The sequence below is a fragment of the Kogia breviceps genome, chromosome 1 (genome assembly GCF_026419965.1).
Source record: "Kogia breviceps isolate mKogBre1 chromosome 1, mKogBre1 haplotype 1, whole genome shotgun sequence".
Lineage (NCBI taxonomy): Eukaryota > Metazoa > Chordata > Mammalia > Artiodactyla > Physeteridae > Kogia > Kogia breviceps.
The window spans coordinates 80,193,485-80,209,134 of record NC_081310.1 but is presented as its reverse complement, the minus strand read 5'-3'; the positions used below and the strand labels follow the sequence as shown (position 1 = coordinate 80,209,134).

Genomic DNA, 15,650 nt, shown 5'->3' with positions numbered 1-15,650 from the left:
TCCTTTACATTTATTTAACATCTAACACATTAAACATGTTTACATACAGGGAAGAGGGCAGGGCGGGAATTCTTGCCTACATTTCAGGAAACTAAGGTTCAAAGAAGTTAAGGACCAGGCCAAGGATATGTAGTAGGAAAAGGTAAATTCAGAATTCAAGTTTTCTGGGAATTCCCTGGCAGTCCAGTGGTTAAGACTTGACACTTTCACCACGGTGGCCCAGGTTCAATCCCTGGTCGGAGAACTAAAATCCCTCAAGCCATGTGGCACAGCCAAAATAAAAAAAAAAAAAAAGGAACACAGAATTCAAGTTTTCTGACTGAGTTCAAAACTTGTGTCCCTACATTTTGATATCCCTCAAAGATACTTGTTTTTCTGTAATTGCCTCCATTGGTTCAAGTCAAGGTTCCTAAATTATATGGCCTAATGGAGTTCCTTGGGGCTTCACTGAACTTTTGGGTATTTAGCACAGTAAGTCTGCACGTACACTGCTACTCATCATATTTCCCAAAGCCTAAAGAAATCAGGTTAGGACTAAAGAAAATCAGTCATTGAGCCAAAAAGAAATTCAGTGAAGAGAGCAGATCTTGAAAGTTCTCATACAAGGAAAAAAAATTGTAACCGTGTGTGGTGATGGATGTGAACTAGACTTATTATGGTGATCATCTTGTGACATAAACATATAGAGTCGTTATGTTGTACACCTGAAATTAATACAATATGTTAATTATATCTCCATTAAAAAGAAAGCTAGGTCTTAAAAAATTTAGAACCAGGCCAAGCTACAAAGTATTAAACCAAGGTGATAAAAAATTTTGAATCATAACCAATCATAGTCATAATAATTTTTGTGAAAGCAAAGGACTTTGTATTATTACTAAATAAAATATTTTATTAAAGAATTTAACAAATCTAGCCTTTCCTTTTTTTTTTTTTTTTTTTGAAGAAGCGTTTGTATGTGAGGGTGACATTAATTGTGCTGTAATAGGGACACTTCGATTATATTATGTTATTTTTACATGGGCAAACTAAAATGGAGAATTGAGACAAATAGGACAAATTGTCCCAAATCCACTACTGAAGAAGAAGAAACTGATTTGGAATTCAAAAGTGGCCCAAATTGGATGTGTCCTGTAACTGGACTTATCTGGATAATTCTGCCACCTCCCAGTTTGTCACAACAGGGGCAAATATTGTTTGAGGGCTTACTACCATGTGAGAGGCATTGGGCTGATTTCAACGGATTGGCTCACTTGACCTGCTCCAGACCCTGTAAGATAGAAATTATTACAAGACCTACTTCAGCTCAGGAAAATTATAGTATTTGTCCAAGCTAACCCAGGTAGAAAATAGTAGAACCAAGATTCCATCTCAAGCCTGTCTTATTCCTAACTCTTAACTACTATGCCCAGTGATAGCAGAACAGTAGAAATGATAAAAATTTGGTAGGCAAGTAAAGTCAGTGGGCTGTTTATCATGATTTTAAAAACTCAGCTGCAAAAAACCCACAAAAACCAAGAAACAAACAAACCTAGCTGCAGAATTAAGCTATGTATAAACTTCAAAGTTAGCTCAGGAAACATATCCAGTCTCAAAGACGAGAAACCACAGCTCAAAGAAGTCAGGCAGTTTAAAGGCCACAAAACAATGGAACACAACTCTTTCAACTCCTGTCTAAAGGCCAAATCGACTTTAACCATCCAACATCAATTATGTCATATTTAAACATTGACTCTACCTGGTCCAGGATGACAACACTCAGTTTCTCCTGTCACTTTTGTTATTGGATCTGACCCTGTCAGATTTTAAATTCCATTCTTAGAATGGAACCTTAAATCTTTTTCAAAGCAACCTTGAATAATAATAAATTCACACAAGCTTAGCAAATAAGTAGTCATCGTGTGGCAAAACACAGTGGATGGTGGTTTTGTGTGCTGTTTGGGGATTGGGTGTTTATCACACAGCAGTGGATTTCACAAATTCCAGGGTTGGGCATATTTCTAGTGGGGGCACGCTCGGCTATCATGAGAAGATGCAGGATTAGATAATCAACAACAACGAGGAAGTCAGCCAAGTTGCCGCCCAGAAATTATTTACCAGAGCAGCTGCAGTTCAGAAATGCTAACAAGCCAGTCTTCCTGGGAGTGGGCCATGCTCAGCTGTAGACCACTTACAGCGTTTTCTCACTTTACTTTGCTCCAGAATCAGGAGCTCTGTGTATTGCAATGGTTTCTCCCCTTCCTTGCTTTATATATTGTCTTCCCCCAAAACTGAACCTACAATTAATATTTGCTATCAAGAGGGGGCAGTGGTACCTAATCATGTAGGTATATGCCCTAGTTGTTCTGTGCTGAGGGTAAGCAGCCTCCTCCTGTGTGTTTAAATATTTACAGAAGCTGAAGCTTAAAGAGTAGTTTAACTTAAACACTCAACCAAAAATAGCTAGTCTCACAGAAACAACTCTTATGTATAATTTAATATTATTTTATTTCTGAATTCTCTGAGCATCTTGAAAGAGAGAAACCCTTAACTCCTTTTTTATTTACTTGCTCTGAAGTTGATACTTTTAGTTTTTTATGTAACTCTCTAACTCTTACAACTTCTCTTAAAATTAAACAGCCTTGTAGCTTCCTTTACAATTAAGAATTATGTATATCTACTTTAGTCTCTTCCTCAATCAGCTATACAAAGGAGGACTTGCCACTTGGAAAGAAAGACGGAACCCACTCTCCAGTCCTTTTCTCCTGCAGTTTCTCACATTTCCCTTCCCTGTAGTCATTATGGTGAAATGCTTGATTGCCTCTCACTAAGACAGTAACTTTTTACTCTTCAGTACAAATATCTCAACAAAAATCTGCAGTAGTAAAAATATGTGAAATGATAAAATAATTACTATTCATAATAGAATTATATTACATATGTTTCACAAATACTGGTTTTCTTTAAGAGAATCCATGCATACAGCACCCAAATTATTGCAGATTCTCACTTAGTTGGGCATGATTTAATGCTTTTACTATATTTAAAGAGTCCTTCCAACACTAAAAAAAAAAAATCAAGCTAAGTTTAGTCACAGAACAGGGCTCTAAATTCTTATCTGAACTACCTGTGATACACTCTGCACATCACTCTCCCTGGCTCTGCCAACATGGCTGCTAATTAATTGTCCTAACCTTGTGGAGTCACAAAGGGACTAACATGGATGAACGTAAAACACATTCATGGGAATGTCTGAGGGTGAGATTAAAGGAACCAAATTGCTTTATCATTTTAAAATATCATAATAACTATTACTACTAGGAGGCATGCAACTACTACCCTCTCATACATGTAGGATGCTATGAAGTTTACAAAGTGCTTTGATTATGTCTTCTTATTTAATCTTTATGGCTGCTATTTATTCATACTCTCAACAGATAATTTTCAGGGCCTATGGTGCTGTGCATTACTCTTAATGCCAGTTCTACAGGGACTGGAACAGGCTCAGAGACGCTAAGTAACTCGCCCAGGTCTCCGACTGTCCAAGGCTCCTGATCTGTGGCATTCGAATCCCTTGTCCTTCCATCAAAATGCAACTGCCCTGATTTCTATCAATCCCTCATCACTACATAGTGTGATAAACAAACTTCAACTATGATGTTAACGATTGATAACAGCTTTATGTGTTCTGCTTCCCAAATTAGGGCATTTTAACCTAAGCTGTTGGTGCTTCCCAAATAATCACAGCCAAACAGGATGAGTAATGTGACAGGCGAATGGAACAAAGGTATGGTGAGAAGGGAAAGGAGGGGACACAGTAGTTTGAGATTCCCCATAGTGTAGGATGCTTGTAGCTGCCTGACTACTCTGCTCCTAGACCAGGAAGACACAGGGCCGTTTCTACTTCCTGAGTGGGACTAGTGGCAATACGGGAGTCTAACAAAGGGTTGTCACCTTTGCATGTGACAATGTCCTATGGCCCACTTACCCCCACCATACCCCGGTGCGGCTCCTATAATCCTCTCAGTCACTCTTCTCCAGGACAGAAGCGGTGCCCTCTCACACCCACCCAGAGTGTCCCCTTAGCCAGTGCAGAGCAGAGGGTGAGACCAACTGACTCAAGCGGTCATTTGATTCAAGTTAAAAAAAACCCTTTCCCTCAAACTATCTAAGAAATTGCCCCTTTCTTCTGCCTTGCTTTGGAGACAGTTAATGGGAAAATGTCCCTCCCTCTGCACAGTGAACAAATTCATTCACTATTCCTACTCCGAGGCAAATACTGCACTCACACTCCCCTTCTCCCTCTCTGAGTTACCAACCCTCACTTGGCAATATCCTCCTCAACCTCTGGCAGTTCCATTGAGGCACATTCACTATATAGTCACGTAAAAGACAAAAGATGAGTCTGGATCAATTTCAGGAAAATTCAGGTTAAAACATGGAAATCCAGGAAAGTCAGAAAATAGGGCTCAATCCCTCAGATTTAGCTGTTCATCTTAGTTGAATTTACCAAACAGTAGGTTTGGGTCTCAGAGACACCAGTTATTCCTCTGATCTAAAGTATTATCTAGCAGCCTGTAATGCTTCCCAAACACCTTCTCGACAGGACAGGGCACACATAGATAATGATAATATTGGTATAGTCCTCTGGTGCAAACAGCTGGAGATTTAGAAACTGATAAAGTCAGAGGCCACCAGCTCCAGGTCGCTCAGGCCACTTCAGGTCCTGCTAGCCCAGACACTAAGAAAGCTAAGGAAACCAACATTGTGGCAACCAGTTAGCAAGCTTAATCCTTGTAATCCGTAGCCTAATGTCCTCTTACCAAGGTGCTGTCTCATCTCACCCTCAACTCAGCCAACTCCCTCTGTCTTCCTTCCCACCCCCACCCCCCATCAATCAAGACAGCCCTCCCTTTCAGGGAAGCCGCCATTCCCTCTCCCACCCCACCCAAGGCCAACGGCTGTTCATTCCATCAATACCCTTTCTTCACTCTAAGGTGAACTATTCCTAAAGATGAAAATGCCTAAGACCCTGTCCTAAAAGCTCATCTGCATAATCATCTTCAAAAACAAACACGAATTGCTCAAGGAACAGAAATGTCCTCAGCCCCTGCCCTGTTCCGCATGACATCATTCCCTGCCCCCATGGGCCAGAGCTAGAAGGGTCCCTTCTCTAAGCGGAGTGTGTGACTTGAAAACTACCAGCTTCAGTCAGTCACCTCTGGGGCTTGTTTAAAAATGCAGACTTCTAAGTTCCCCCTCCCTTACTAAATCAGAATCCCTGGGGGTAAGGCAGTAATGGACACTTTAAACCAGCCCCCAAGGTGATTGTTCTACACAGTTCCAATCCAGAGGTCGAGAGCCTCTGGTTTAATCCAGCTCGCTCTCTCTACAGAGTAGGAAAGTAGGAAAGTAGGAAACAGGCACAGATGAGGTGAAATGGGCTTGTCCAAGGTCACACTGGCGTTACGGTGACCAGACCAAGGCCGGGAACCCGCCTCCCCCACTGATTCGCACAGCACCAGCTAGGAAGAGCTCGGAATCTGGATGTGTCCACCACCAGCCCCTGCCCGCCCCCCGAGCCGCAGGCCCCCGCACTCACCCTCTTGTAGATGTCCTCCCTGCTGGCCTCATACTTCTGCTGCATGCGCTCCTCCAGGAAGTAGATGCGCAGCTTGAGGCTGAAGTTCTCCTTCTTCAGGTCATTGAGGTGCTGGGACAGAGTGCGATATCCATTAGACATGGTGGGCAACCCATGGGGAGGAGCACACGCCCAATCGCCCCCTCAGCCCAGGAACGTGGTGCAGCTGCACCGCGGCATGAAGCGAGCCGGCGGCCACATGCCCCTGATGGCTGGCGCTCCCTCCCGCACTTGGGCCTGGGCTCGCTGCTCTGGGTGCTGGAGCGCAGCGCGCTTTCCTTTTTTACCTCGGGAGATATTTGCGGAATCCCTGACAGAGGAACATGCTGCGTGAACTCAGACACAAGTGGTGTAACCTGACTCCAAGCTAGGACTCGGCTCTCACCCTCCCTCAGCCTCTCGGGCCCAACTGTAGGCAGTTAACAGTTTCTCAGAAAAGAGAAGGGGCTGACCCTCAGAAGCTTCCAGGAAATGGGGAATGGTAGTAATTCAAGGTGATGGTGGTTGGGTTGCAAGGGCACAGAATGGCCCACAAAATGGTGACCACGTATCAAATATCCCCCTTCTGTCAGGTGCAAATCTTAAAGAATGACAATTCAGAGGGGTTTCTAATTTCCTTGGATGATCCAGAAGCTCACCTCTCATCAGTTCCTTCCCAGTTTTATTCCCTGGACCTTTCAAGCCCTGAGGCAGTTAAAGAAATAGCCTTTATTACCATGCCCCTCCCCCCATACACACCTGAGCCACCTCCAAAGAAAGGGCCAATCTTCTAGTTCAGTGGAATTTTTGCAAAATCTGTTTACCAGTTAACACAAGCTCCAAGAGGTAGGGTCAAAGTTTCCTCCCTCTAAGGGATGAGGGAGAAAAGAGGGTGGGAGGTGATGGAGGGAGGTGTCAGGCTGGAGCCCAGAGATTTTACCCAGTCACTAGTTCTTAACTCCGGCACCTGCCAAGTGGAGCTAGGCACTCATTACCAGATCCTGCTCCTAAAGCAATTTAAGATCCTTGAATGACAGCTGCAACGTTGGCAGGAAGTATTATTTATACCACACCACACGGGACATTGACAGTGACTGGGAGACAACCCCACAGCACAGATACCAAACACAGGTTCTTGGTTGCAGTAATACTAGCTTGAAAAAAAAAATTGATATTAACATCCAAAGTAAAGGAAACAAAAACTTGATACTTAATTCAAGTATAAGGTTCCTCCCCAACCTACCTGCTCTTCATTCTTCTAATTCTTTCTTCACTCTTCATAATAATTCCAATCAACCTCCCTTTTTGTACACAGCAAGGTAGTACGTTGGGCATGAAGAATACAAAGATGAAGACGGTCCCAGCCCTCCAAGAGATAGGTGGCCGTAGAGATGTAGGTGCATATGTTTTACACTATAATCCTCCAGGCCTGTGTTATTCAAACATTTTACATTTCACACACACACAACTGAAGTAAAAGTTCCCCAAGGTAATGTTAACCATCACTATGTAGGATGCACTCTGATATTTCCTATCCCATTTCTCTTTTGGGGAGCGACCCACTGAATTGATCCCATGACCCACTGATAAGTTTTGTCCTAAAGTTTGAAAAATACTGAATCTGTGGGAACCCAGAAGAATGAGTGATTCATTCTCATTGGGATGGTGAGAGAAAGAAAGCTTCTAGGAGTTGCACTTGCACTTTGCCTTGAAGGACAGAAAAAAATCTGAGTGAATAAAGTGGCCTCAGGAGGGCATAATTAGAACTGAGCATTCTCTCAGATAGAGCTGGATTATAAGTAGGCAACACATTTCTTACCTAGACCACTGGTAACTTAAGACAATATATTCTTCATTTTTAAAAAATGCACACATTTAAAATGCATTTAGCTAATTTCATTAAATCTGTGCTCTTAGAATAAATGAATTTCACCTAGGCTTAGTTAGAGACAGTGAGGAAGAGAAAAGTCTAAAATAAGACTCAAGAAGATCCTTTTCTGGTCCCAGCTTTGTTACTAAATAGCCGTATGACCTTGGGAGTACACTCCTCCAGAGGCCTAACTGTCCTCATTTATAAAATGAAGTGGTTGGAAACGGTGATTTTAAAGCCCTTTCCTGGTCTAAGCTCCTAGAGGAATAACCTGGTTATTATTACCTCCATTTTGCACAGGGGGAACCAGATGCCAGATTCTAGATTAGTGCTTAATCATGCTTTTGATGTCTACGTGGATTCTTTCATCATGTAAGATAATTTAATAGAAGCTTTATGGAAAGTAAAATTGCATATGAATGCAGGTGTTCTTACCCAACCTATATATTTCTTTCTTCACAGTAAGCCTATTTTCTCTTATGCCCTGTGATCCCTTGTTCTTTTCCTATCTCTCTAGCCTCCCTTGTTCTTTTCCTATCTCTCTAGGCTCTTCTGTGTTGTTTTTTGTTTTTTTCTTTTTTTCCTGGCTCTTTAAAGCTACTACTTCAATGATAATTAGTCATTAGCCTTCTGATTTTTTTCTCTTCACACTTTCTCCCTTAGAGATTTTATCCACTTTTAGGGCTTTGACTTTTGCCTCCCAAACAGTCCCCAAACCTCCAACTGAGTTGTCTCACCCAAGATCTAGCCCTACATATCCAGCTCTTTGCTAAATAGTTCAACTTGAATGTGCCATTCTCACCACTAGCCTCATGGCAAAAACTTCTGCAACAGTGTCTATCATGTCTGCCAGAATTCACCCAGCTAGTTTTTCTCCTTATTAAAGCTAAAGAAACCCATTAGTTTAAAAACATTATTTTCAAAACTCAAATCTTATCCTGTCATCTCCCTTACTTAAAACTCCTTCACAGTCGTCTCATTACTCTTAGTATAAAAGAAAAAAAAATCACACCCTCTCAAGACACCCTGCCTTTTTTTTCAAGTCACTTTCTCAAGTTTGAATTCCACCCAAACAAAGCTTTCCCTGCTATGCCAGACTGGAAAAACTTTTTCCTCTTGAGCTCCTAAGGCAAATACTAACGTTTGGCAAGTGCTCATATGCTGCCTCATGGTACTGCTTTTCTGTTGTCCTGCAGGGTTATTTACACATTTTAGAGCTTTTAACTTTTTCATGTGTCTACCTCTCCAACTAGTCTGTAAGCTGCCCAAGGGTCAATGACTTACATGTCTCTCTCTATTCCTTCAGCTCCTACAATTGCCAAGAAGACCTCTCCAGTTAATTCTTCCCACTGTGCAGTATACAATCACCTCAATCAGACTAGAGTGTTTTGAGGGCTGGCAAGGCATATATTTTGTGTCTTTGTATTCTCATTGCAGAATATTTAGGACGCACTCCCTAATTAATTTGTTAAATTAATGAATAGATAATTATTGCATATATATTTCATTTTTTGCTGATTTGATCTGTTAAATATGGGCTAGCTTGCTTATGTTAGGTTGGCCAAAAAGTTCGTTCGGCTAAGATCTTACAAAAAAACCCAAACAAACTTTTTGGCCAACCCAATATTATTCTCATAACTTTCCAATGATATAGAAAAGTTCGTTTTAATGGTTCCAAAGAAAACTACATCTGCTAGAATGGTGACTAGAAAAATAATGTTTTGTTCACTTAAATTTCTAAGTTTATATGCCCATCTTGACTTTTCTCCTGAACTCCAATCTACACCTAACTTCCTAGTAGAAATCTCTACTTGAATATAGACAGTTCATACTCGTGATATATAAAACTGAATTCCTAATTTTTCTCAGAACATATGTTCCTTCCTCTTTGGACCCCATTTCAGTTTGTAACCACCAATATTTGCAGTTGTTTGGGCCAAAACCTTTGAATTATTCTTGACCCTTCTTTCTCATGCACATCATCTCATCTGTCTGTAAATCTGTCTATCAAGATTTCTATTTTCAACACATATAGAGAAGCTATCTACCACCACTGCCACTCATACCTTTGCCACTCTGGCTCAAGATACTGTGATCTCTCCTCTGAGTTATTTGAATAGCCCCTTAACTGGTCTCCCCACTCCCACCCGTGCTCCCCTAGAGTCGATTCTTAGTATGGCAGCCATATCACTATGAGGGTTACAAAATGTCAGATTGCTCCTCTGCTGGAAACCCCCAATGGCTTCCCATCTAATTGAGAGTGAAAGGCTAAGTCAGTCGTTTTGTTAGCCCATAAGTCCCAAGGCCCTGCATAATCTGGAGCCTCTCCCCTACCCTCTCTTCTACTTTTTTCCTACTGCTCTTCCCCTACGTACTCTGCCCTGGGCACACTGTTTCTCTTTGCTGTTTCTCAAAAACACCAAGCACCCTCCCTCCTCAAGGCCTTTCAGCTTATTGATCCTTCTGAATAGTATGCTCATTTTTTAGTTATCTGCATTCTCTTCCTCACCCTCTTCAAGCCTTTGATCCAAATGTCACTTCCTCTATAAGGTGACCACCCTATTTAAAACTGTAACTCACCCTATGCCTCACCCCAGCCCTCCATGTCTCCCTTCATTGTTTTTTTTAATCCCATAGCACTATCATCTTCTAAAGTATTATATTTACTTATTTATTTTGTTTCTTGTCTGTCTCTCCCTACTAGCATGTGAACTCCATGAGAAAGCCAGGATATGGGCCTGTTTCATTCACTGCTATATCACCTGTACCCAGAATGGTGCCTGGCACATAGTAGGTGCTCAAGAAATACTTAATAAAAGAATGGATGAATAACTAACCTGCTGACTTTGACTTCATTGGATTTAATCCTAATAGAATTCAATCTGTATACAAGATTATGCAGATCTTGTAGGAGGAAGAGCATATCTAAAGGTAATTTTATAAGTAAAATTAATTCTTCTAACAGACTAATTTTAATGCACAATGCAGAATCTGAAAGATGTACGAGTTCTGAATAAATGGGGAATAATATACGATAAATAACAATCAAAGGGCAGTATGAACTGTACAAATAGTAAAAACTATAGAAATTAGGAAAGAGAGGCTACCAGAGAAGGTTCCAGAGAGAAGTGACATTTTTGCTCTCCTTAAAGGATGAATCAAGTTTGTATAGGCTGGAGGGAGAATACAAGGCAATCTAGGCAGGTAGAACATAAGCAAAGGTGCAGAGGACCAAGTGGACTGAAAAAAAGGGCACATGCTGTCCTGTAGTGGGTGAACAGAGAGGACAGGAAGTGAAGAGCCATTTTAGAAAGATCTTGAAAGTCAGGATGAGGAGCCTGAGTTTGTTCCTTTAGCAGATCCTGGTTCTCAGTTTGAACAAAGGGTGAGGAACTACTTACTACTTACTTTATTTGCTTATTGCTTATGTTTTGTTTTACTTGTTTGTGTTTTGCAGCTTTAGCAAACAAAACCACACACACCTGGGCTGCTCACTAGACCTCCTAAATCAGGGCCTCTCAGAGCTTTGGATAAGCTCTGCACTGCTTAGGAAATAAACACTGCAGGTTCTTGAGCAAGGGGCAGTGCTTCTATCTCTGTTCTTCCTTTTTAATGTAGTATATAGAAAATCTTTACTCTGCTCTGAAAATATTTTTTCCAAACATTAACAGTTCTCCCCTGCTCCTTCCTTAATTTCTTCTTCCCACCGCTTCTTAATGTATTAGTCCAGACTGGAAATAAGACTTTAATAAGAACTCGATCAATGCCAACAATAGTAGGTGATTACAACCCAGCTGTTGTATGTTATGCTCCATTAACATAACCGACTGTCAAGTCAGCCTTTAAAAAAAACTCAGCCTCAATTTGCTTAATCATATTCAGACCCCCCCAGACAGTTCTTACAATGGAAATGCTTGAAAACATATTAATCTCTTACCAATCCCTCTCCTAAAAATACAGTTCCACTCCACTAAAAATGATTAATCATTTTAATTCATAGTCTTTTCAAATATAATGAAACTTTTGCAACTTAACTCCACTAATTTGATATCTGTGATAATTCATATTTTACATTTTATGAAAATAAAAATATTCTTAAATAACTTAATATGTTAAGCAAAGGAACAGGAGAATAGTGTTTTAAGCAGCCCTTGATATTTTACTATCCACTTACAAATTGGCAATAAATATCATCACTATTATACATATTTATCTAGGTGGGATAGCACAGAATTGTGGAAAGGGCAATAGCTTTTGAACCAAGGAGATGTGGGTTCAAATCTCAGCTCTGCTATTTTCTAATTGTGTGACTTTCGGAAAAATACTTAATAGTAATTAACTGTAGGAAAGGAGTCAGGAGGTTGGATTGGGGTAGGCTACTAAGAGTGTTGCAATTGCATCTGTAATGTGAACTTTTACTTTTCAATATGAGGCAAATAGAGTGAAAATAATATGTGTTAAAATTTAGATATTGGGGGGACTTCCCTGGCCGTCCAGTGGTTAAGACTTCGCCTTCCAATGCAGGGGGTGTGGATTCAATTCCTGGTCAGAGAGCTAGGATCCCACATGCCTTGTGGCCAAAAAACCAAAAAAACATAAAACAGAAACAATATTGTAACAAATTCAATAAGGACTTTAAGAAAATGGTCCAAATCAAAAAAATCTTAAAAAAAAAATTTAGCTATTGGATACATGGACAAGTGTTTTATTGTTCTTTGTATGTTCTTGTCTGTGAAATAGTTTATTATTTAAAAAAAACTTTTAAATGGAATGAGACTAGGAATTACAGGAAGGCAGCTTTCAATTAAATATAAGAATAAATTATCTAGTAGAGTTGGATGTAATGAACTTATTGCCACATTCCATCCATACATTCATACATCAAATATTTACTTAGCACTTACATTATGAGAGATAGTAAATTTCCTGCCACAAAAAGGAATCAACTGAAACTAAAGAACCACTTGTCAGGGATATTGTTAAGAATCTTCACACATCCACTAGGAGTTAGTTCTGGAGAACTTTTAAGGTCTTTAGCCATCCTGAGATTCTATGTTTGAAACATATTTTCTCATAGAAACGATATTACCAAAGGCAGCACCAATGAGAGAGCTGTCACTTTTTGAAAGATCTCAGAGCACCCAACCAGCTCTCTTATGGTAGAGCCCTAAAAGGTAGTGGGAGTCTACCTGTTCAGACTGAGTGCTCTGGTTGCCTTGCACAGGAAGAGGAAGAGGAGATAAGTGAGCATAAGGGACATGATATTCCAAGACAAAAGCAGCAACAACAACCGGGGACCTAAGGATGACACTCAACAGACTTTACTGTTACATTTTCAAAAACAGACCTGTGGGAAAATCACACCAATGCCTGGAGAGTGCTTCCTGCTCTTTAGCACCCAGGAACCCTACTTGTTTTGGATTAGACGGCAGGAATAGACACGAAGGGATGGGGCAAGGAGAAGGAGGACGATGGTTTGTTTCACATATAAGTATTTTATTTGTAATACATCTATGTGTCTGGGAGTCCCTATGCTTTTCTGATAAAATCTAAGTTGGAGAAATACAAAAGTTTAATTACTGGCTGTTTTGAATGACTTTGACTTGTATTACAAAATTAATTAGATATAATTACACTATCTTCACAACAACAATCACTTGTATAGGATTTGACAATATACAAAGCACTTCCATATATGTATTATTTCATTTTATCTTCATTAAAACACTGTGAAGTAAGTGGATTGGATATTATTATCCCCATTTTATACTCCAGGAAAGTAAGATATCAGGAAGTTAGCCGATTTGCTTAGCTAGAAAGTGGAGGAGCATAGACTACAGACTACTTCCAGCAGTCTGACCCATATTTCATACTCATCAGGGCCTTAATCATGACACTAGATGACCCCTGTGAACCTAGGATTCCCCTGTGACTAATAAGGTACTTCCAATTCTACCTCAGTTCCCTGCATCTTTTCAAAAAGTATCCTTCATTATAAATAATATTGCTTGTGACCTCAGAGGATCTGACCACCTGAACCTATATAAAACATAGTTTTCTCCATTTTCAAGGTGACTAAACCAAAGCTAGTCCTCAAAAGATTAAACATAGGGTTACTATATGACCTAGCAATTCCACTCCTAGGTATACACCCAAGAGAAGTGATACATATGTCCACACAAAACAGAAGCATCATTCATATAGTCAAAAAGCAGAAACATCCCAAATATCCAAAAACAGAAGACTGAATACACAAAGTTTAGCATATCCGTATAATGGAATACTACTCAGTCATAAAAAGGAATGAAGTACTGACACATGCTACAACACGAATGAACCCTGAAAACATTATATAATGTGAAATAAGCCAGGCATAAAAAGTCATATATTACATGATTCTATTTATATGAAATTTTCAGACTAGACAAATCCATAGGGAAATTAGATAAGTGGTTTCCAGGGCCTAGAGGAAGAGGGAACAGGAAATGATTACTAATGGGTATGATGGGTTTTGGGGGGTGATGAAAATGTCCTGGAATTAGATAGTGGTAATTGTTGCACAACTCATTGAATATACAAAAACATGGAATTGTACACTTTAAAAGGGTGAATTTTATGGTATGTAAATTACATTTCAAAAAAGCTGTTATTTAAAAAAGAAGAAAGAAACCAAAGCTGGGAGAAGTAACATGTCCAGTCCTTTGCCTTTTACAAAGGATTTTTTTATGATAAAGATTCAATTCAAGTTCAATTCAGTTCAATTCAGTTAAAAGCAAATGGTTTAGAACTGACCATTTCTAAATGTATATTAATCCTACTTAGATTATGGGGCCCTAACATAAAGGCTAGATAAAGTATACTTTAAGTGGCCCTCAATACTAATTACTCATAGATTACTATGTTCTATCAAAAGTTAAAGTTTTGTTACAATCCTTAAATAAAACAGAAAGAAAACATGATCCACCCTATATTTTGACAGGAAAAACATACTCTTTAGGCTGCCCTGAAGAATATGCATAACTTCTGCAGAACATTCGAATAAGGAAAATGTCAATCGAAGTCAAACAACTTGGTCTTCCACTCATCAACCCTTTCACTTCCACACAGGGTTTCTGTCCAGTGTTCCAGAAGTCAGCTGTTGATTCCTGCCTCAGAAAGCAGACTGAGAACTCTATAAACATCTGGTTTTTTTTTCTTTTGGGTTGCACAATAAACAAATCTTTCTTCTGAAACTCTGTTTCTGAAATTTCAACATAACCCCTGAAGTTTCAGTCTTTTAAATGCTAAAATGTTAACAATATCATTCAATTTTTTCCCCTTAAACTCAGAAGCATACTGATATCCATCCTCTACACAGCCTTTTCTTGAAATAAGTGGCCTGATGGCAAGACAGCTAACAACAGAGCTATTATATCAGGTCAATAAATAAACCCTGTCTTAGGCAGCATCATTGTGTAGATAAATGGCAGGGGTTCCAGTGATGTTCCTGCTGCCTTCCCCTACCATAGATACACACCCACACCACCCCCAATGATCCTGGAATAACAGGGTGTTGTCATCATCATATTTTGGAGCACTACAAAGTATATAAAAACAAAACAAAACAAATAACAACTTCCCTGGTCACCGAAAATAAATGGCCAAGCCAGAAATAGCACTATCAGAGACAGTTAAATGAGTTCCATGGCAAAATGACAGTTGAGCTGCATTGATGCTGGGAGCTCCCAAGGATTCCTAGGCTCCAAACTAGATTCTCCTACGGTTTGGCCAGACCAACAAGAGCAGGACCTGGTGTTGTTTGTTTACAACTGGTTCAACCCAGGAAGATTATTTGCTGAGCTTTTAGTATTCAGAGGGAACGTGTCAATTTATGGCCTCACCTATTTTTCTAGATTTTCATTAATTCTTTCTCCATCCTTCTCTAGGAAAGAAGGTGATTTCAAAGGCACAATGAGGACTTTGTCTAGGCATAAGAGCTGAGTTCACAGTGATAACATGAATAACCATAGCAGTAACAAAAAGGCTTTGACCGAGAGTAGCAGGTGGTAGGGGGAGATAAAACCAGCTTGAACCCCATTCTATACTCTAGTGCTCCAGCCATGACAAAAAGCCTCCTGTTGCTGAACTTGCTCTCTGCTGCCTCCAGGACTTTTCATGGGTAGCAGTGTCAGCCTGCAAAGT

The 15,650-nt window shown here is 40.0% G+C and overlaps 1 protein-coding gene across 27 annotated transcripts in view; it reads right to left on the bottom strand.

Annotated features, from left to right (window-relative positions):
- Positions 1 to 15,650, bottom strand: part of LOC131761076 (myomegalin) — a 223,919-nt gene that overhangs the window by 148,097 nt on the left and 60,172 nt on the right. For 20 of the 27 annotated variants that reach the window (XR_010840732.1, XR_010840750.1, XM_059071456.2 and 17 more), the window contains exon 4: positions 5,582 to 5,692. Coding sequence is in view for 23 of the 27 variants with exons in the window: in XM_059071456.2 (XP_058927439.2) it covers positions 5,582 to 5,692 (111 nt within the window). In the remaining 4 variants the exon portion in view is untranslated. Of the gene's footprint in view, positions 1 to 5,581; positions 6,861 to 15,650 lie in introns of those variants that run through there. The other 7 variants (XR_010840757.1, XR_010840755.1, XM_067034480.1 and 4 more) reach the window with 1 other exon arrangement.